The following is a 23206-nucleotide window of genomic DNA, read 5'->3' as shown; positions in this document are numbered from 1 at the left end:
TGTAGCAATGGTAATATGGCTGCATTCTTCAGCCTTCTTTTTCAAATAGGTTTCATTTCTGTATAATAACAAGAACTTAAGTTTCCAGGGCTGAATGTAAACATTGTTTTCTTTATAATGAGATAACTTTTGAGACTACCTTCATATGTTAATACACAGAATACAAATGACAAGTGTTTTCTTAAGGAATTATTTCATACTTTCAGGTACTCAGCGGTGTGAGCTTTCAAGGTATACAAGATTTGCATCCAAGATATGTTTTCTCAGGACTTTTGGTATGTAGTTGAAACCTGGAGAGGTACCTCATGTTTTCCTAAACTATGTCCTTAAAGCTGAAGACTTTCAAGACTTCCTTTTCTTCTGTGGGATCTATTTTGTAGAAACAGTTTGTAAGATAGACCAAATTATAGCAATTCTTTCCATAAGATAATTTTTTTACTTCTAGCCATTCTGGCCAATATTTTTTCTTGCGCTTTGTTTTTGTGTCATACTCTTCTCATATAATGAGGTCTCAAGTAAATTAAAATTTCTTTATGATCTCTGATGTGAACAAGAAAATAATTGAGACAAAAACTAGATAAAACTGTAATGAGAAACTCATTATTAAAAGTGCATGAGCTCAAATACTGACCCATGTTGCCAAAGTGGAAAATCCCTATTTAGTGATGCACATAGTATCTTTGCCAAGATAAGCACTGATTTAATCCTGTAATCTTTATGTTCGAAGCTGCTCTGAAATGGTGGTGACCTCTCATCTTTGGTTGTGAAATTTGGTTTTAAAACAGTCTGAGGCTGCTAAGGAAATAAATATCGAGGAAAAAAATACTGAAGGTACTGAACTTTCTACTGGGATAGCAGGAACTGAGCATATGAGTGTTTCTGGTTAATGGTTTACAGCTGTTATGGAGAACACCGAGAATAAACCTCTTGGGAGGTTCTGCTTGAGGGCTCCTGCAGATGCCTCAGAGGAACTAGAAATTTCCAGCCAGCTTGACACAAACTGCTTTTTGGCGTCTGAAAGCTGTATCTTTGGACTCATGCAAGAGGTGGACTAATGGTGCTTTCTAGACATCCACCTGCCTTCCTGAATTTAATCCTCATGCTGTAAAAGACAAAACTTCATATGTAGATTTTAGTACACTGCTGCAAACAGATAATTTTGCCATGTGTGATCTAACATATTATCTCCTCCTCTTCCAGCAGCTAAAACACTCAATTTATCATCAGTCTGCTCTGTTTTTCTGTTTATTTGAACTGTATACCTTATTTTTCCAAAATTGTGGAGTTGGAGTTTTTTGGGGTTTTTGTTTGTTTGCTTGTGTTTTAATAAGGTAGTAATGAACTGGAATAACTGCCCAATATCTGACCTGGAAAGCCCAGATGAGAAATAAAAAGTGAAGAAATTAAGTCCTTGGAGAAAAGTTCTAATCCTTTTGTGCCACCAAGTGAAATGCATGCAGACATGCACACAAACACACACAAAGGCAAAATAATTATTTTAACTGAACACTAATACAGGTTGAGCAACACAAAACGTTGTAAGTTCAGCTTGGTTTTTTTATAAATATTCTGATAAGTGATACGTTTTGTGATTACTTTCATGGTGATGAAAACTTCGTAATTTGAAGTAAAGGTGAGAATTTTTCCAGGGGTGTGAAAGATTATCATCACTTTTTTGGATGAGAAAAGAGTTGCGTATTTGTGGTTATACAGGAAGGCTTCAGTGGTGTTGCCTGGCAATGGTGTGGTGTACTTTTCCAGAGCTGTGTTCCCATGATACCCGTCCACCCTGTGACTGATATAAAAATCTGCTTTCCTGAGTTAAAGGTCAGAGCTGTACAGACATCTTAGTCTCAAAACATTTCATGTCACAGGACTAAACTATCGATGTGTTTTTCAGTAAAGACTTCTAACACTCTCACTTTTGCACACGTAAAACAGAATAGAGCACATAAAAATGAAAGCTGCTAACTGAAAACAGTTGAGTCCTCTCCTACAAGCCTGTCAGGGCAAAGCAAATTGATGCATGGGAGAGTATGAAGACTTTATTTGAGACAGTTCTTGTTCTGTAAGGAGGAGATGTAGACCTTGCTGGCCCTTAAATCATGGAGAAGTGATTTCAATCATCAGGATGCTCAAAAGGGTCATAGTTGGGTGGAATGTTTTGGTCTTGATACTTTCTGAGTTGAGTATATATGTCTGTCTTTTCCACATTTGATTTAAAAGAAAGGACGAAAAAAGAGTGGGGAGAAAGGAAGAACCAGTCCTTAAGCAGTTTCATTGTGAAACAAAACACCTTTTTTTTTCCTCAGATTTGAAAATTTATTTTTTTTTTTTTGGCTTTTAACACATATTAAAAAGAATAATAGAAATCAAAACAAGTGATTCAGATAAGCTAGAAATTAAGTTTGACTACTTGTTGTATTTACATTTCATGTATCTGCAAACAGGTTTGTGTTTTTTCTGCTTTCTGGCAAACTGAAGACACTCCTTGTTGAACTTAGCAACGAAAACAGGAGTGTGGAAAGGCCAACAGTAAAATTACTTGGAAGATGTAGACAGGATAATTTCTGTGGAGTATTGAAAAGGAGGAATGAGAACTTGAAATGATGTTAAGAGCACAGTATACATAGTTGAAGTATATATCTGTTTTTGTCAAGGGAGTACCTCAAGAAAATGATGTAATAATAAGAAAATATAGGTGATTATTCTGTCCTCAGCTGCTGTAGTTTCATAATGGTGTTGTTTACTTGGGTCTGAGTTACTAGTCTGACTAATTTCATGTGGATTCCCCCACTCCAGCTCCCCCAGGTCAGGATTTGCTCTTGAGACAGATCTGGTTCCTTGTTTATGTGGGTTCCTGTGCTAGCAGCAGATACTCCGACTGTTCTGAATCAGAGATTTTCCTTTTATTTAAAATGCTTTGAAAGAGGCAGATGCTCAGCTGGTGTAAAACCAGAACATCTATTTCAGTGCAGTGTGGATGATGGATGTTCTGAAAATGGGTCCCAAGGTCAGTAACTATCGACAGAAAAGGTAAGGTACCCGTTCAAAGTAAATATTAAAGATAAGTCAGCATTGCAGGCACAGTAATATTTAACATGAAGTGTGGACTTTTTTTTTTTTTTTTTTAGTAGAGCATAAACCTTGCATCCAGACCTACTGTATGTTCAGGTATGTAATTGTTATTGAAACTGGTATTCAGTGAAAGGTTTTCATAGCAACAAGACAGTGTATGTTGAAATATTTATGACTTTTGTGGATAATTGATTTGACTATTTCATAGCTTAAGTTGTTGCATGTGAAAAGAAAGGGTTTAGAATTCATATCACATATACCAGAAGAAGTGAGTGTGAGTCATTTGTTTGCTATGGGGATAACAGTATCTACTAAACTATCAGGAGAGTCAGGATTAGTAATATCATTTCAATATAATATTGCTCCCAGTCTAAGCAAGAAAAAATACTCTGCTGTTAAAAAAAGTTGAAATTCTTGAAGTGCTTATAAGCTTTGTTGCTTCTTACAAGCATAAGTAACTCTTCCATGCTACTTTAGATATACCAAAACTGTATATCACAGCTCTAATTTGTAAATTTCAAAGTAATATTGAATTAATGGTGAAACAGTACAATTGTAAATCAGTGTTATGCTTTGGGGTGCCTTATAAAACTAGTTATACATCCTTTATTTAACACATCCTAAATAATAATTTTGTGTTTTTTAGGATGATTTGGATTGATTGGACTTTTAATTTAATTTTCTTACTTGCTTCTGTTTACAGTGGTAAGTGAATCTATAATTTCTGAGATTGACACACAGAGTAACACAACTCTTATAGGTGGGGAGATGATAACTACAGTCTGGTCCTGAAAGAGCTGTTTTGATTCTGCTGGGTTGTACTTAGTTAAATTTGGGTAACTCGCATAACCCTGTTATCTGACATGGAACTTTCTGATGGGGCTTTACTGATACTGTCCTGCCACCCCCATTGCAGTAATGTGTGCTGGCTGCTGTAGGCTCAGTCTGGCAGTGCTGGGTGAGCTATCACTATCTGCCTCTTCCTGGCTGCAAAGGAGCCTCAGACCTTTCCCCAGATGCTGCCCTCAGGTAGGAGGCAGGACTGATGGGCAGCCTCACTGTGATGAGACACCAGCTGAGCTTCAGAACTAACATCCTTTTTTATTTTTTTTTAAATAAGCAAACCCCACCAACTTCAGTGATACTCACATGTTGCCTTTGTGTGAAATTACTCATGTAAAAAGTATCTATGTAACACCTATGTACCATTGTGCTTGAAAGACTATTGCAATAACAGTGAATAACTCCCAAACCAGTTGTTTTGTTGTAAATGGTTTTTAGAATTCTCTTGGTACTCTGGAAAATTGGTAATTGTACATTTTTTTCAGTCTGTGTTAATGATTTACTTTGTTCAGTTAGCAAAAGTTAAACTACAAAAATTGCATTATATTTCTCTGAAATTCCTTTTGCTGATAAATTATAACTAAGGCCTAACACAAGTTAAGTTCAGTAAGGTATTACCTGTTTTCTCAGACAACAATTAGGTAACAGGTTTTTAGCAAAATCTCTTTGATAAATGTAGTATTATTTAAGAAAATATTTTTCCTGGCTTTAAATCTCAGCAAAAATAAAATCTTGGAAAATTTCTGAGGGCTAGAAAACATTTTTATTAAATTAGTGTGTTCAGAACTGGCATAGTTCTACATGGTGCATAGTTTTACAGCATAAATAAAATTTTTGTGTGTTAATTTACACTAGAAGATAAATAAGATCCAAAATATCTGATACAGCAAATAGAATGCCGTTAGAGTATTCTTAGAGTAGAAAATGCTTTTCTGTTAATGACAAAGTTGGGCAAAGAAACTCTACTGAGAACAATAATTACCAATTTTTAGAGAAATATCTTGGAAGTATATATACCAGAAAAATATGGATGTTTATAAAGTATACATTTTTATTAATAAGAAATTCAGCTTTGAAAAATATTAGGATATCTAGCACATTGTCTAGTAATTCCTTGCTTTTTTCTTTTTTTTTTTTTTAAGTATATATTTTACTTATGTGCAGGAAACATAGAATTGCCTATGTATAGTTTATAATCACATTAACAAATAAAATCCACTTGTAATATTTTAAAACTATAAAGCCCAATATGATAGTTCTGTTTATTTTCATTTTAAATAGTGTTTGATACATTATGATTGCTCTGTAGTAACAGATTAAACCAGTAGATAAAATGTTTTCAGTTAGGTTTTCCTCCCAGTCTGTAAAATTACATTATTTTCTCTTTATCTTTTAGCTGAGAAAAAGCACTTTTGTAGATACAGGAATAAAAATTGGCATATTTGCTGGTTTGCTACTTCTTTTGGAGGGCAAATTCAAGAAGAGAGTGGTCTCCTGTGCAAAGACAGCTTTCTTGTGTGTTTTAACATGGAGATCTTACAAGTGCCTTCATTTTGAAAGATGGGAGCAGGTTGCTGCTTAGGTACCTTTGTTGCATGGCTCTGGAGTGTGAGTGGTTGTCATTACAGAGTTCAGTAGGTCATTCAGAGTTCAATATTCCTGCAGATGCATGGTCATAGCTGAGCTCATTTTTATTCTGGACCATTCTGAGATGCTACTCCTGAAACAGTATTTTCTTCATTGTAAAGCAAGTTGGGGGGTTCAAGGTGATGTGTGAGGGAGCAGAAGGTTTATGAAATGCTCTGAGTCATTGAGGCTGTGTACAGTGGCACCACCTGGGACTCTGGCCTCAGAGCATCACTGAACAAAATAGGACTGTCTTTACATAAAAGTTCCTAAATCTGTTTGATCTCTGCATTTCCTCATCCTCGTTTTCCTCGTAATGGTGGTCTCTCTCAGAAGAGGCTTCTGCTACTCCTGAGATCTACCATGAGATGGTACTTTCCCGATCTGCCATGCAGATATGGCCTATCCTGCTGCTTGGCTTTCTGCCTTGGCTCAAGCTGCCCTGCTCCAGCATTGAGTATGAGGCAGGGAATGGGGGGAGACACCCCAGGGAGTTTTATTTCTGCTGGAGAGCAAAGACGATATTCTCAGAGGAACTGTGCTACTCACCCCCCTTACCCACTTTTCCTGCCAAAAGACTTTCTTAAAAACCAGGTCCATGACAAAGAGGAGCAGTGGCTTCATCCTCTGCTGCTGAACTGCATGCTCCCATCTTTAATAATTGACACGTTTTGTTATTCTGCATCAGAATGTGTGACTCAGATCTATGAAAATACATACTTCCAAGGTGGAGACCTCACTACGTTTTTTACACCGAGTGCCAATTACTGCCAAATAGTGTGTACTTACCATCCTACTTGTCTGTTCTTCACCTATTTGCCAGCAACATGGACTAAAGATCCTGCAAAAAGGTAGGATGTTCATGTACATGTCTATTTTGCTGGCCTCCTGTGATAATTTAGAAACTTGGTAACATTTTGACAGAACACAGGTACGCAGGGAAAGATACAGTGTTGCCATGGAACACTGTCATGTATCTCTAAAACTGAGATCTTAGACTAATTGCTTGAATTCAGAAGGTTAAATCTGACAATACCCAATTTTTCACACTCACATACCGACCATTTCAAGGAAACAGAAGTGACTCTGCACTCCCTCCTTTGTGCCACAGATTTATTATTCAGAGACAGTGTGAGTAATTTCACATCTCCAGTGGTCCCCTCTACTGTTCCCCACCCTCTGTATTTAGCATATTTTTCTCACAATTAAGAACTTCTTTAGCCTGAGAGAATGATTTTGTCCTTCCTCTCTATGCCCAGTGCACTTCTGTCCTCCAAACCCTGGGCTCTTCTTCTCGCCTAATTGAGACCTCTTGGAGCTCACACATACACAAAGTATTGTCGTCTGCCACCAGTGCCAAGAAAGCATATGCGTCTCTACCCTATTTTTCTTCCAATTATACATGTCAGTATTTTAATATAGGGGGATGTTGGAGAGCCTGCATTTCACCTGAGAAACAATTATGAAAGTCTGTGTTGTACTATAAAAACCATTAATTGCTACATTTTAAAACACAGGTTTTCCTGCTATTTAAAAGATAGTGATACAGAAACGCTGCCGAAAGTGGATATGGAAGGAGCTATCTCTGGACATTCCTTAAAACAGTGTAACATCCAAATTAGTGGTAAGATATGGTTATTCACATGCATGTACTTTATGCTGTGTATTGGGTGGCAGCTGTTAAAAAATTAGCATTTTGTAAAGAGTAATAGAATCAGGGAAGCAGCCAAGCAGTGATTTGTATGGTCTTTGCCAGATTGCTTTCAAACACAAGTGACAAAAAACTCCACTGGTTTTAGCCTTCAGGCCCAACTATCTACCACTGAGGCTCCCCAGATGACGTGACTGTTTCATTTGCTAGAGGCAGATGGGAATGCAGGCTTTAGCTGCTGACTCCAGTTCTAAAGATTATTTTACTACTACAATTCCACTCCTGAAAGCTGCTCATATGGCATGTGTGGCCCTGTTTTATAACTCTGAGGTGCAGATGCCCAGCAAAGCAGAAGTGCATTGTCACAATGTGCTGTTTGTACCTTCATGATTCTGTGTAGTAATTTATTAGCAGCTGCATCTTTTAGTGTATGTGTGCTATACATGAAGTCTTGGTTTCAGCATGCCGTGTCTTTGAGTTATCACCAAGCATATTTAAAGCCTATTAAATTTCTTGGTTTAGATAGGCTTTAAACTTGCACTGTAATAATGATGTCATCAAAAGGAGCTTTAAGCATAGCATGGTACTTTAGAAAAAGAGAGTAAGGAAGAATATTCACTTCCTGTCTATGAGGACAAATAGTGTCTTATGGATGTCAGGCTAGTTCTTTAGTTTTGTTGGTATAGCGCCTCCATGTGGCAGGACTAAATGGGTTTTTGTGTGAGTTCTCCATTGCAGCTATTATAAAATAAGTTGTGCTTGCTTTAGTTTGCCACTTGCCTTTCAGAGCAGTCAGGTCTTTTAAAAGCCCTTTCCTGCCAATATCCTGTCGTGCTTATATTTCTGAGTAGCTTTGGCCCAGAAGAAGAGATTTCAGTGTGATGTTATTCTTTATGCTATTTAGACTAATTAATATTGCTGTAGTTACTCTAGAATCAGACTAATGTCACTGAAGTGAAAATCTTTCCATATATATTTAAAAATGGCTCCAATCTTTGGCTGACTCATGTTCTTTGAAGAGAACTCAATGACCTGCATTTCAAACTCCACAGTCCCAATTCTCCCTCTGTGAAGTGTAAATTAAATATTCTGGCTCAAATGGGAGATGTTTGTTGCTTATAAGGACAGAATTTGCCGTTTAAACTGCGCTGTGAATTTGGAACTGGGAAAGTATGTTTTAGTATTAATCTCGAGTTCTTGCTTTGCTGAATATCAATTTGCTCTCAGTCAGCCACATTGGTTAGAGCCCCTCTCTCATGTAGGCAGAGGCACTGTCAAAGTCTGACAGTTTGCCATGTGATATTACGCTAAACCTATGTTTCTAATTTAATACTAGAAGTATGTATGAAGTGTGATGTAACTGAAGTGAGTGTGGGATGTAGAATGTGGATTATGAGGGCTGTGTTATACAAACTATCTTTTGGGCAATTTGAGGTACGGGATGGAGTAAAGAATAGAAGTACATTTTCAGAACTTGGTCTCTCTTTCTTCACAGCCTGCAGTCCAGATGTCCACGTAGGACTGGATATGGAAGGGAAGATTTATGATATTGCTACGGCTGACAGCTATCAAGAGTGTCAAAAAAGATGTACCAATGACAAGCATTGCCATTTTTTTACATATGCCTCTGAAACATTTCACAATGCAAGCTTTTGGTAAATACAGGTTGGATCCATTTCCTTGGACAGCACTGTGCTTTAGTAGAGTAAATTTCAGAGCAGTCTATGGTGCAAGAATTACTCAAGGATATTAATTTTATTCCTCCTTGCAATGTTTATTCACACTTACAGGTAGGAAAATATCTTTAGTCATTTGTTCATTGGTGAGAAAGACAAATTTGATTATTATTGCACTGAAAAAAAAATCCTCTGGAGATACTGAAATGCCAATTATATTGGTCTGTGTGCAACATTATTGCTCTGCTAAATCTTACTCTGCTTATTGTTCTGAAAATAGCATCATCAGAGCAGCCAGAGAAATTATTTGATTTTTATCAAGCTTATTTTTGAGCTCTTGATCTGCTCGAATTTGCAAGTTAAACGTTCATCATTTGAAGCCTGTTCTGGGGGTTGGACCATGCACCATGATAGGAATTATAGATCCAGGAGGATGGTTTAGTCCAAGGAAGAAGGCCTGTTTTCTTACCACTTTCTTTATTCCTTATCACTCAGTAAAAAATGCTTCTTGAAACATACCAGTGTTGGAACTCCAACCAACATAAAGGTGCTTGATGAGGTTGTGTCTGGATTCTCTTTAAAGCCATGCCAGCTTTCTGAATTAGGTAACTATTTAAAATCTCTGATTCAGTTTAGTTTTAAGGGTTATGGATGACGAAATGCAGTCTATCACAGACATGTATAAATGTTTCATTATGTAGAATAATTCTGATATAGTCTTATTCTTACAAATGTAGTTTGTAAGGCACAAAGGAGGTTCATCTCTTTTTAATTTTTCCATATAATCATTTATCTTACAGAAACAGTAGCCTGTTTTAAAGGTCTAAAGAATTCTTTCATACAATTAGCTTGGTGAAATTGTATGTTATTTTTGTATCAGGGATATCAAAGTCAAAAATCAGAAAGGAATATAAAGCTTTCTAAATTCTGTTTCTATACTCTGTATGCACTTGAAAATTTTAAATGAAAACCTGCAGCTTTCTAATACAGCTGGCTAATATGAAGGGATATATTATGCATTTTGTGGGTGATTTGTATGAAATCACAAAGTCTGTGCTTTTTCCTGCAATCATTACCAAGGCAAAAGTCTCAAGAGTCTAAAATCAAACAGTGTGAATTATGCCTTCTTTAGCTCACAGATAATCTAGTTTTCCCATATAAATCACATTTTGTAGAGACTATATCAATATATTTTTTTCTATATCAATGCATTTTCTTCAGACTCTGCTAATCCTACTGTAGGAATAATCTTTGGAAGCTACTGAAAAAATCAGTTTTGTTCAGATCTTAGCAATTAAGACAGTTCATAAAAAATTAACTGTAAAGAATAAAAAAAGGAAGAAAAAGTTTTGCAAAGAGAAGAAAACAATGTAACTATTCCCTCCCTAGGCGTATGGGATAGAATAGAGGCAATATTTTTTATTTTTGCCAAACTCTTGCTTTAAGATATACTAGAAAGACAGTCATTCATGATTAGAAGAAAAATCACAGTACTCAGGAGGGTCCTACTCACAAACTTTGAGAAGAAAGGCGGACTGTAGCATATCTGCAAACAATAGAATTTTAAGTAAAAAAAGTAAATCAAAAGCTATATGAGACTTCATCAAAGACGTTTATGACAGTGATTACATGGTTGTAATGATCCATCACAAATAATCTGAATTTCTCAAAGCATGTGTATTGTGTCTGACTGAGATGGAGTTCGTTTTCCCACAGCAGCCCTCGCAGTGCTGTGCTTTGCACTGGTAGCTAGAAAGGTGTTGATAACACACCAGTGTTTTGGCTACTGCTGGGCAAGGCTGGCACAGCATCAGCACTGTCTCTCCAACATTCTCCACCTCCCCGTCAAGGGGCTGGACGTGGGCAAGATCCTGGGAGAGGACGCAACCAGGCCAGCTGACCCAAATTAACCAAATGGATATTTCATACCATATGGTGTCAGCTGAGATAAAAAAGCTAAGAAAAGGAGGAGAAAGGGAGGGACATTTGTTATTTACAATGTTTGCCTTTCTGAGCAACCGCTACATGTGCTGAAGCCCTGCTTCCTGGGAAGTGGCTGAACATCCCTTGCTGGTAGGAAGAAGAGAATAAAATTACTGGTTTTTTTCTCTTGCTTGTGCACGCACAAACTTTTCCTTCTGCTTTAGTAAACCACCTTGTCTAAACCTACGAGTCATTTTCCATCTTATTTTCTCTCCCCTGTCCAGCTGTGAAGGGGGAGTGATAAAGCAAGTTGGTGGGCATCCAGCCAAGTTCAACCCACCACAGTTCTTTTTGGCACCCAGTGTGGCTTTTCCCTATTATACTGTCTTCATCTCAAATCACGAGTTTTCTGATTCTCCCCCCAGTCTTACTGGTATGGGAGTGAGCGAGTGGCTGTGTGGGGCTTGATTGCTCTCTGGGGTTAAACTACAACAGCATGTGAAAGTCAATCTTGTTCCTACATGTCTTTCCTTACTCTCTCTGTCTTGTGAGTGAAGCAAGAGCAGAGAGAGAAGAAATAAATTATGTGGTCATAGAAGCCTAGATAGTGCTGTTGGATCAAGAGGTCAACTGTCCTAATCCAAGACAGATCAGCTGTACCTGTCCAGATGGAGATTTGTCAAATGTAGTCATAAAAACTCAGTACCATCTTCTGCCTTGTTGTTTTGTAAATATCTGAAATGGGTTTATTTGAATATTTGTTCTAGTATTTTTTGGACTTCATTTAGTTTATTCCTTTCTATGTGGCCATTCATTTTATGCCTTTGCCTTTTCGACTTTGTCCTTACGCACACATACTGTTATAGCAATATTTCTGTATTTCTGCCCTTTGCAAGGTGCCTTCCTTGAGGTCATTTCATATTGAACAAATGATCACTGAACGTGATCCTTTAGATCATGAGTTAGCTTCCCAAACTTTCAGATACAGTTGTGCTTTAAATATAATTTTTTCTAGAAACTGTCCCTTTCTTGAACACTATTTCCACTTAACAAGGGATCTTATCCACTAATTGTCAGAGTTAATTGACTTATTTTATAGATTGCTAATTTTATTTTCTTACTGTTTTTATTGTGTAATTACTGCCCAGTATTGTTGTCCCTTCATGCTTATGTTTTTTGAAAACCTCATGAAATTAATAGGAGTCACATTAAGCTCTACCTCTCCCTTTTTTTTTATTTTCTGGTAAGATGTTCCAGTATGTATATCTATAACAAACTGGGTAGTGTTGACTTGGTTGCTAAACTTTCTGAACAGCTGAAGTTTTCTGCTGCCACCAAGTCCTGTCTTTTGGATCATTTCACTATTTTTACCATCTTTACAGCTTAATTGGTTCAAAAAACGTCCTCTGTGCTGGTGCTTCCTTTTTTTCTCTTTTGATTCTTGCATTAGGATTCTAAATAGGACTGGAAGTATGTCTCTGGAGAAGGCAACTCATTAATTTCTTTCTAAACATGCTGGTACTTCCTGTAACTTCTATATCCATAGTCTGGTTGTGTGAGTTATCCTGCCGAGCCTCTGTTGTGCTATTTTGGTCATGTCAGAGGGCAGAATATACAGAAGTCCTACTTATTCTGCCTGCTTTTCAAACAGTAAAAGCTAAAGTATTAAGAGGATCATTCTATTATTTTTCCTCTAGTTTTCCCATGATCCTGTTAGATATACCCAATTAAAATTAATTTAAAGATTTCCCTATTAGATTAGCAAATCTGTACTGTATCACATAATTTCTCTTTTCTTCTGTATGAACATTATCCCTCCTCAGTAGTGCTCTCTGTGAGTTTACATATTCAAAAATGTTCTTGAGAAACAGTTTTTGGTTAAAATGTTGTGTTATCTTTCCATCTTATCAATCATGAAAGGGAAATGGGAATAAAGATAGAAATGAATAATTTGTAAATCTCAGTATTCTGATAACATAACAAAGTCTTTGGATTTTTTTATATTTTGTTCTTGTTTTATACAGATTGTCAAATGGACATTTTTGATGATCAAGAGTTTTCAGGAATTAATATTACAAGTTTTTTCACTCCTGATATTTCTGTCTGCCAAACTATTTGCACATATTTTCCAAAGTGCTTGTTCTTTACATTCTTTACCAGGAAATGGGAAATAGAATCCCAAAGGTGAATATGACGATCAAATATAATTATCTATTTAGATTTTTTAAAATTTATTTTTTAAAAAGAAAGTCTCTTTTTTAAACACTAATTTCTGAAATTTGAGGAATTTTATGTTAAAAGGCTATTTGCAGTAAAACACAGCTTTTTATTTTTTTTTTTCATAAGTTTATAATTTCCTGTGCGCATTTCATCTCTTTTCCGATACAATAAGGGCTTTTGTATTGTGGTTGCATATCTGGTCTTAATCTCAAAAGGTCATCAAAAATACAGTGAGCCTCCAGACTGCTTTAATGACTTAAAGCTGAATTTTATGACATTGTCAAAAGAGTCATATGGTTTCCAGGCAGGATAAGTTTATTTACCTGAAAAAATTTTTCAGTGAAATTTAGAAATATCTCTATTTGTCTTCCTTCTTTCATACACAAACCAGAAGAATAAAGTTTCAAAGGAATTCTGGTGAGAAGCAAAGCTGAGATGGCATGCATCATCTAAACTCACCTCTTCTACATATGTGTAAATACTGTATAACCTTTAGTAGCACAGTTATATGCCATTTCACAGTACTATGAAATGGCCTCAATTAAGTGTGAACTAGTGAACTTAGTGAATGCATTTTCATGTGAAATACTTTTACAGATTGAGACTTGTGAGAAAAAAACATATTTAAGAAAGAAACTTCTCTTACCAGTATCTAAACAATTATTTTTAGGATGTGATAACAGATTTAGTTATTGTAAAAAATATTTCATTTTAGAAATCTTTGCCTTCTGAAGACATCAACAAGTGGGATACCAGAGGCACTTATATCACAAGAAAATGCTGCATCAGGCTTTGGTCTCCTAAATTGCAGAAGATCTTTTCCTGGTAAACAATAAATTACAATAAAAATACTAATTTTGAATTAAATTAATTAATTCTGATGCTTGGACTGCACTCATTCTTACAGCCTGCAATTCTCGCACTTACACGAATATGGATTTTTTGGGAGATGAACTTAATGTCACTTATACTAAAGGACACAGAGCTTGTCAGCAGGTTTGCACAGACATGATCCGCTGCCAATTTTTTACCTACTTTCCCCTCCAAGATTCATGCAATGACGAAAGGTGAGATATATTTTTTAAAATGTTCAAAGATTGCTGAGATAATCATTCTGCAGATGTGGTGAGAAGGTAATGGAAGTGTTCTGCATTAAAAAAGTACAAACTAAGTCTTTGGATTAATTCATTGACAGAAAGTGTGAGTGTCACCTAAGAATGTCCTCAAATGGATCTCCAGTAAAAATAGTGCATGGGCCAGGAAGGATCTCTGGATACTCACTAAGATTATGTAAAAAAAAAGCCAGTACTGGTAAGTAAAACTTCTTTCATGTAAGAAAGCCAGTGCTTCACTGATTTCAGTATAGGGGGCCAAACAATTTTTTTTTTTTTTAAAGTGGTTGCACTGAATTGGTTGCACTGTCCCAATGGGTCACCTTGTGAAGTTGGAGTGTCCTGAAAAAGTGAAGTCAGCCAGCTCTGCACATTGTAAACACCAGCAGTAGCGCTGTGAATTTGGTTTAAATAGGCTTTATGATCGTAAATCATAAAGGGATTAGAATGTATCATGTATCACCTTCTTCTCAATAGATGGTCCTTATTCAGTGATCAGCAGTAATCTCATCGTCGTTTTTCTTTAGTGAGTGCAAGTTGTCCCTAAGCTCAGTTTTGAATTATTTCTGTAGTGTGTATGCAGCATTCTGCAAGAACTATTAGGATCGTCGGAGGGACAGACTCTTCCCCTGGGGAATGGCCATGGCAGGTCAGCTTGCATGTGAAGTTGTCTCGTCAGAGACACCTGTGCGGTGGCTCTATCATCAGCAACCAGTGGATTCTCACAGCTGCTCACTGTGTCACCAGGTGAGACCTAAATGTAAATGTACAGATTAACCCAAAAATTTAGTCACATGTGAGAGAAATTGAGATCTACCTTTCAAGATAATAACAATGATAACTAGAATAAAACAAATGGTTTTAATGTAACCAAAAGGTGAACTTTTCAGGTAGACTGTTCATCTTCCTAAAGTAGCTGGAACTCCATACTTTGTCCCTTTGTAACATAGTATTGTACTGCTGATGCTAAATTATTTTAATGAATCTAGAAGATAAAATTGTAAAGCAGACAGCAGATATTTACAGAACCTTAGACACTCTAATGAGATACAAGCTTTTCCTTATTGTAATATCATATAATCTATCAAGAAAAGTCTGTAGCTGGGTTATTGCATTTCATAAATTTCAAATAAGTTATCTCAGAGATTTTTCTGTACCACTAATCTGATAGTTTCAGCAGCAGGGTTCTCAGCAGTGTAACCTTTTTGACCGGGACACACCATAAACCTCTGTGTCCAGTTAGGCTGCTGCTGGTACCTGAGCATTACATGAAGCATCAAGAACACAATTGTCTTGGTTTATTTTAACAGTTTTTAATCCCCCAAATTTTATAAACCAGTGAATTAATACCCTATTTTTAATGGAGATTTTCAGATTTAAAGCAGTCAGTACCTAAGACTCTGATAATTTGCATAAACCGATCTATTGTTAATCAAATTACCATCAGATATGGGTTGTGAAATTGTTTACATTGTGAAGGGCTGATTTAATTGTCATGTAGTTGATCCATTTCCTTTGTTAGATTGTCAGCACCTGTAAAATAGATTATCCTGCCATTTACAAAATGAAATGGAAGTCTACAATGCAGTCTGATGGGAGAAAAAGTACAGGTAATGGATAAAAGGCTTGAAAGAAGAGAATGTCGACCCAGCATCATGATCCAAAATCGGGCATTTTTACTGATGCAGTGTAGTATGTTTCTCATTATTTTTTCCCTCATGGAATAGTATTACCATTATTTTACCTCCAGTGACAAACTTTTATAAAGTGGGTAAACTTTCTAAAAAACTCTCTATAAAAATATCCTTTACCTACTATCCAGTGTAGAAGTTACCATTATTGTAAAAGGCAAAGGGAGAATATATACTTGCAAAATAGCAATAAAAATAGACTTTTTTAATTGGAATTTTTAAAGCCCAACTAATATTTATGAATTCATATATAAAATCTTCAAAAATATTGGAGTTTATTTAAGACACTTTTTTGCATCTTCCTCATTGCATGTACCAAAACTTCTAGGTTACCTTAATGGTAGGTAGAATGTCGCAATGAGATATCCCTTAAACTTACTGAAAATAAAGTTAGAATAATAAAGATTAGCTGAAACCTTTCATATATGTCTATGGTATTACACTTTCTAATCTATATTTACATGGCTAGTGTCATTTTCCCAACTAATAAATGTCAGAATAGACTACTTGAATTTATATTACCAACCCTATTTTCATTACTAGAAAAATTGTGTTGGAATGAATTGAAAGAATCACATTAACTACTTCAGGGCTTGCGTTAGACTTTTTAGCCACAGGCTGACTGTTTGTCTTTTTCCCTCAGTATTGCGAATCCCAACAGTTGGCGTGTTTATGCTGGTATTTTAAAACAATCAGAAATAAATGAGGATACACCTTTCTTCAAAGTGGAAGAGATTATTGTTCACCCTCAGTATAAATACGCACAGGCTGGATATGACATTGCTTTAATGAAACTTGCTAAGCCTATGAATTTTACTGGTATGTAGTGTATTGCAGAGGAAGTCTGAAAATGTGCAGGATGACACAGGGCTGGCATTGCTATGGCAGTGCATGACACCTGGGCTGGCTTCCTTTAATATGCAGTTAGAGGGGTTTGAGGAGGATCTCATTTTGTTGACTTTGAAAAGAAAATGGGTGGCTTTTATTTATGTGATGGGAATGATATATAGTATAAGGGACAAACCATAACCTGGAGTCTATCATCAGGGGTCATATTTGACCCTATTTGCCTTATTGTTGTAGTTGTCTCTGCTGGTCAAACTAATACTTTTAATTGTATTTTAGATCTTCAACTACCTATTTGCCTGCCATCAAAAGAAGACACTAACATATTTTATACTGACTGTTGGGTAATTGGATGGGGTTACAGAAAGGAAAAAGGTACAGAAAAATATTTTTAAACAGTGAGTTCTTGTATTTGTAAAATTCATGTGTTTGAAGAAAACCCAACCCCCCTTTTTAAAAAAAAAAATTCTGCTCTATTCTTAGATACCATTGTTGTTTCTAGCCAACACTGTAATATAATTCTTAATTAGAAACGAGCATTGTAATATAATTCTTAATTGGAATCTATTTCTATTAAGACATCATAAAACATCAAGACATAAGAAATTATCATTAAATAACTCCATACTCTGACACAAGAATTAATTTTATAAATTGTTCAATTCATTAATTTGAACTATGTGAGAATTCAACTTTAAATATATCCTGTCGAGCTCTCGAATATTTTTCCTTATATTCTAGCTTAATCTACTGGTAAAATCCAGTATATATTTGGAATGCACATCCCTTTTCATGGTCCTAGCTGAAAAAAGACAGCAAACTTATCATTGAACTGTTTTGAATTACAGCCTGCACATAGTCCATGCTTTTTTTTGATGTGATTGTATTCATACGACTTTAGAAATCGGAGATTGAAGTATGTTGCTTTTTTTATTCTCAAGATGAATTATAAAGAATGCCAATTACTTGAGTTTTGATAGTGATGAGATTTGAGCTCCTCTGATTTTATATGGAGATAAGCCAAAAAGCTCCTTATTATCAAAGTATGGTTTTATATCTATATACTTATTTATATTTTTATATGTGTCATCTTTATATGTTTATGTGGATAAATACCTTTTTAAAGATTATCTTTTGCTTTATACAGCTGTTTGAAGGTTAGAGTTCAATGTGAAATCTAACAAATTTAGGCAAATATTGTATAGACAAATTTCTTCTGTTAATTTCTAAGAAAAGGCTGCTCTCAAATAGTCTTATTTATTCTATGTGCAAGTTTCTCCATCCTGTACTAGGGCATAGAGGAGCACAGATTTGGCAACTGGGAGATTCCGATGTTATTGCAACACTTTACCAGGAAATAAAAGTTACTAAAAGCATACTAATGGCAATGCTGCAAGGGCCAATGTCCTGAGAACCATACACATATGAGGATTCCTTGCAAATCAGAAGGAATTTTTGAAGCTTGTCCAGTCATAAGAAAGAAAATGGCATTATAAAAACATTCAAATTAGAAGACAATTCACATTGCTTGTAACACAAAGAAAGGAAAATTGGTGTCATCTATCAACACTAGAAGCAGTGACCTCCCACTTTGTAGTATCAGTTTATGGGAAGGTTTAATTTTAACTTTTCTCTGCTCATATTGCCTCTTACATAGGTCGAGTACAAGATATTCTTCAGAAGGCTCCCATTCCCCTCATGTCAACAGAGGAATGCCAGGCAAGGTATCGGAAGCGCAGAATAGGTGACAAAGTCATCTGTGCTGGCTATGATGAAGGTGGAAGGGATGCTTGTAAGGTAATGAAAAACAATAGTATGTAGCTATATATTCTAACCATTTTTTTCAAATATGTAATTGAATACTGCAATTATTTTTAATTGCTATTTGAAAAGCATGGTTATCAGTAGAGCTGTTGATTGACTTGTCACTTTTCCTTGTCAGAAGCACTGAAAATCAAGGTATGTGGAAAATATTTCTTATGTCACATTGAAACCTTTAGGGATAGATTCTAGGAAACTCTGAGTGTGGATATATAGATAGCTCAACCATTTGTGGAATAAAACAGTATTCCTTCAGACTATCAGAAATGCAAAGAGAGCAAGTATAGCATCTCAAAGCATTTCTCCAATAAAAGCAGATTTCCTATGTAGTGTTTTATTTCTAGACATGAAATACAGTACTTGAAAGCTTATTTTAAAGCATCCACCTGTACAAACCAGAAGGGAGGGTGCTAGCAATGCTATTAAAATGCAAGGCTAAAAACAACCTGTGCAAACTGCTCTGTTCGTTATTAGAATTGGAAATGTCACAACAGTGTGAGTTCAGTGAGCCAAATTCTCTCCTCAAGTGTAAACTCATGCACTTCCATCAGTTTAAATATTCTGAGTTAATTTATGCAAGAAGAAAGTATTCTGATTATTAAGATTAAATTCTCTACCAAATACAGTTTTCACTGTAAACATTTAACAGTTAATATTTTTGTGTTAAAAATATTATTATTACTATGATTGATATTGAGTCATTAGGAATAAAAATTTCCTCTATGCCAATTACGCTTTCTTTATCTGATACAGTGTACCAAAAGATGGAGATGCTGTTTTATAAAAATAACACACTTGCTAGTGTCTTAACAACTTACAACAGCTACACTGAAGAACCTTATGTTCAGAAAGATGGGTTAGGAATAGGAAAAGAAAACAGAAAAGTGTTTTATCCTGATGGGGAAAGTCACTCAAACAAGATAAACCATGTAGAGAACTGAGATTTGCATACTAAAAAAAAAGCCATAAGAGAATACATTGCCAAATTTACTGTTTTTCTTACTTGCACACATAGTCTTCATTGGGTTTTAAATCACTGCATGCAGATAAGTAAGGGAAAAAAAAAGCTAGTAGTTTTGAAATTTCATGGTAAGTAGAAATTATTTGTAATGACTAGAAAGTATTTAGAAATCAATTTACAAAAAAATCAGAAAACCTGCTACATACATTAAGTGAAAGGGATTGAAATTTAGGCAGCTATGCTGGTGTTAACACTGAATGATGCTAATTTTATTTGAGGCTTTCTTTGAGACAGAAATACTGATGAGGGCTCTTCCTTGCATGCTCTTTCTTTTTCTCCTGTGACACAGGGAGATTCGGGAGGGCCACTGTCATGCAGGCATGAGGAGGTGTGGTATCTGGTGGGCATCACCAGCTGGGGTGAAGGGTGTGCTCGCCCCTGGCAGCCCGGAGTCTACACCAAAGTTGCTGAATATTCAGACTGGATTCTAGGAAAAACTACATAGCATGAGCATTACTGACTCGCTCAAAGTGATGCTGTGGAATAACAAGAGCAACATGATGAAGCGTATCAGTGTTTTTAAAATGGTGTTTCTTGTTAGCCCAGAGTGTAAAAGGCTTGATTTAAAAAGCAGAAAAGCAGGATCGAATGAATTTTCCTATTACTAAATAAAAAGTAGTAGTAAAAATAAACTCTGTGGTCACTTATTTGACAGAAAAAAAATATGGCTGAACCATGTGTTCCTTCTGTCCTTGCTAGCTTAAAAGAGGAGTGGATGAGGTTGTAGGACATATATGGACCTGGGAACTGGGAACTACTAACTTAAGAAGTTTGAACACAGCAATGGGCATTTCCTTCTGTTGTCTGAATGTGGCTAAAATGGGCAAACAACTTACAAACTTACTAAGAGGCTGAGAGAAGCGAAGCTGAGACAGAGAGATGCCTATACTTTCGCATAAACCTTGTTTCCTTAGGGAATTAGCCAAAAAAGTAGCAGTGTTAACCAAGAAGACAAAACCAGAGGTCTTGGCAAGCTCTTCAGTAATGGTTTTGTAAATAAGGTAATAGTGCTGTGTGTGAGTCAGCACAGTCAGGCAGAGGGAACAACCATACATCCATGGCTGAAATGCAAAGAGTAAACTTATTCCCATTACCTTGTTAACCAGAGGATCCCCAAAGCAGTACCTGGGCAGACGTACTTGGGTGGCTGCAGATGCCATTAAGCCAGTTCATGCTACAAAATCCCCATCCTGCTGTTCCCGGTGGTCTACCAAGGGTTCATGCATGTGTGATTTGCCATCGTACTGTGATCTTCGCTGTACTTTGATCTTCTCTGGACCAAGGCAAGGAACTTAAGCATGTCCCTTAGGGTCCCTCCAAGTCTACCAAAGACCTGTGTTATCTATACACAGATGTTCTCAAAGCCCTCAGAAAGTAAACAGGAGTAGACATAATATATATGTTTTTCTACATTACTACTTTCCAGAATTTTTGCTTTCCCAGCTGAAAGGTCTCTTGGTTGTACTTACAATCCTACTCAACAGTCTTCTGCTTTTAACCCATTCCTCCCAATGCTCTGTCTTTCACTTACCTTACTCTAGTTTCTGTGGAAAATTTTGTGATAAGAATGATAATGTGGGTCTCTTTCTCTTGAGGCAGAATATCCAGAAAATCAGTAAAAGAATCCCCCCCCTTTAGAGACATCATTAGCACAATATATTTTTATTTTCCAAATCCCTAGCTCTCCTTGATTAAAAAAACGACTTTATCATTTTATCATATCTCCTTTTTTTTTCTTTTATCATTTCTTGTTACTCTGTGTCAGGTAGCAGATATGTTTCATGGCTAAAATTAACACTAGTGTGAGAGATAGCAGTGAAATCTATTACTTTCTTATAGGAAGAGGCACCATTTCACACTGCATCAGAAAGGAGAGCGGAGAACATAGCACTGTATTTGCAAACTTTATGAGCTTGTTTCCTAATAATCTACATTACCTTAATTGCTGAAAATATGTTCCAGACACCACACTGGGAGGTAAACAGCAGGAGTGTCTTTGCAAGTAAATGAGGTCATGAAAATTAGAAATTAAACATAGTATTTATGGGAGAAAACAATTAAGCTGCTGAAAATTACTTTTATGTTTAATTTTTTAATGCTTTATTTGTAAATAATACTGAGGAAAATAATGTAATTGCACAACTACAAGCTTATACTCTGTGCTTGAGCATCCAAAGAGGCCCTAAAGTCAGAGTGCTTCTCAGGGTATGCAGTGCTAAACTGACTGCAGTCAACAAACCTGAAATCCCAAAACTGTATTCAAAGGTTGAGGAGTTGATTTAGTTTGTTTATTTTTAAAGAATTAGAATTCAAAGAAGGGATAAAACCAGTCCAGATTTAAAAAGGGGGGAGAGGGAATGATGCTGCTGCAGGCACATCTGAGAAAAGAAAGGTGCTGCCTTCCCTCTGACCCACAGTGGACTTCTGGTGACAGAGGCTTGTGTTGCTGGGGTTGCACAGTTCTCAAGGTCTCATGCTTTAGGTGTCCCTGTGCAGGATGTAGATGTTCAGAGTGCCAACAGGCAAAGTTTGGTATGTGTTGGGGGAATTGGATCAAGGGTGAGAGGGGAGGCATATCACTGTGCTGGGGTTTTTGCCGACATTGCAGAAACAGAGCAGGAGATAAAGGTGGGGGCTGATGTACTTTTCATGCTGTGTTTAATCCCCAGATGGTTTAAAATATCAGCAAACCTCAGACACGCTGTCAAAAACCTAGAGACTGTAGTAGCAGACTGAGAAAGAGTAGGAAAAAACAGAAAACAGGGGGAAAAAAAGAAAGATTCCTGGCATTCAAGTACAGTTCTGTCCTCAAGGGGAAGGAGTGAAGACAGCTGGAAAAGAGTTGCTGAAGGAAAAAAGGAATTGCTTCAGTAGGAAAACAGAGGCTGAAACTCTCTAAAGAAGAATCATCAGAACACTGTCTGAAATACTTGTCTGCCATACTCAAGCTGTGTATTTGCTAAAGAGGATATGCAATGTCAATCTGATAACCCTTAATACTTTCTCATAATAATGCTATTATCAACTTCTTTTTCAAATGCGCAAAAAAAGCCTGTGCTTTTCTTTTTTATTTTTGTTTGTTTATCTGTTTGTTTTCCACAACAACTTTCCAGGTTGTAACTACTGAAGTAAAAAAAGAGGAATGGCAGCTCAGCAGTGCTCCGTAGACCTCTAGAGCTCCACGTTTTCTTTCTGAGAGGTATACTAGGTGATGGCAACGTGCCAAAGGAAACTTAACTGTTCCTGTGGAAAGGATGAGGGATCTCAATGACTGCATACATCCTTGATGAGCAGCTGTTGATCTGATAAAATATCTTATCGCTATATATTTTCACCGAGAGCAGATATTCTTCAATGACATTTTGTATTAGTTGTCTGTCCATCTGTAACAAATTCCTGATAGCTAAAAGTGAGTACTAGAATAGAGACATAGAGAATGCAGGAGTTCCTGGTGGCTATATGAAGTCCTTTTGACTTTACTGAAGATAAACTACATGGGGGAATGTCTGACCTTTCTGTGAATTTATATACCTGCATAATATGTCATTCATTGAGACCTTTAGACTCACAGATAGAAATGCATTGGTATTATTAAGTATTATGTTGCTTGGGCTTTCTGGTAGCCATAACTGGTAACTTGCACTAAATGAGAGGCTGTTTATGACCTTTATTTATTCTCCCTTCTCCTCTACTTCCCT

At 36.3% G+C, this 23206-nt stretch overlaps 1 protein-coding gene across 13 annotated transcripts; it reads left to right on the top strand.

Annotated features, from left to right (window-relative positions):
• The first annotated feature begins 2422 nt into the window (after positions 1 to 2422).
• Positions 2423 to 20129, top strand: LOC113943813 (coagulation factor XI-like). 13 transcript variants are annotated; one of them, XM_027636072.1, is made up of 15 exons: positions 2901 to 3174; positions 3725 to 3783; positions 6371 to 6398; positions 7065 to 7171; positions 8694 to 8853; positions 9370 to 9479; positions 12822 to 12981; positions 13733 to 13842; positions 13925 to 14084; positions 14213 to 14328; positions 14702 to 14876; positions 16464 to 16639; positions 16946 to 17041; positions 18324 to 18463; positions 19798 to 20129. In XM_027636072.1, the coding sequence occupies exons 1-15, from the start codon at positions 3167 to 3169 to the stop codon at positions 19951 to 19953; spliced, it is 1761 nt and encodes a 586-aa protein (XP_027491873.1). In that variant the 5' UTR covers positions 2901 to 3166; the 3' UTR covers positions 19954 to 20129. The 13 variants fall into 13 exon arrangements, 10 of the variants coding, with proteins under 10 accessions (XP_027491881.1, XP_027491880.1, XP_027491879.1 ...); XM_027636071.1 differs by having other exon boundaries at positions 2903 to 3174; positions 6236 to 6398; XM_027636077.1 differs by lacking the exons at positions 18324 to 18463; positions 19798 to 20129 and adding an exon at positions 17515 to 17681 and having other exon boundaries at positions 2871 to 3174; positions 6236 to 6398.
• The last annotated feature ends 3077 nt before the right edge of the window (positions 20130 to 23206 follow it).

The sequence above is a fragment of the Corapipo altera genome, unplaced genomic scaffold (assembly GCF_003945725.1).
Source record: "Corapipo altera isolate COAL_440 unplaced genomic scaffold, ASM394572v1 22b, whole genome shotgun sequence".
Classification (NCBI taxonomy): Eukaryota; Metazoa; Chordata; class Aves; order Passeriformes; family Pipridae; genus Corapipo; species Corapipo altera.
This window is presented reverse-complemented; position numbering and strand designations above follow the sequence as displayed.

Coding starts and splice junctions, on each gene's coding strand:
- LOC113943813 (XM_027636071.1), top strand. Junction 8,854..9,369: donor TTTCACAATGCAAGCTTTTG/GTAAATACAGGT, acceptor CTTATCACTCAG/TAAAAAATGCTTCTTGAAAC. Junction 16,640..16,945: donor TAAGCCTATGAATTTTACTG/GTATGTAGTGTA, acceptor ATTGTATTTTAG/ATCTTCAACTACCTATTTGC.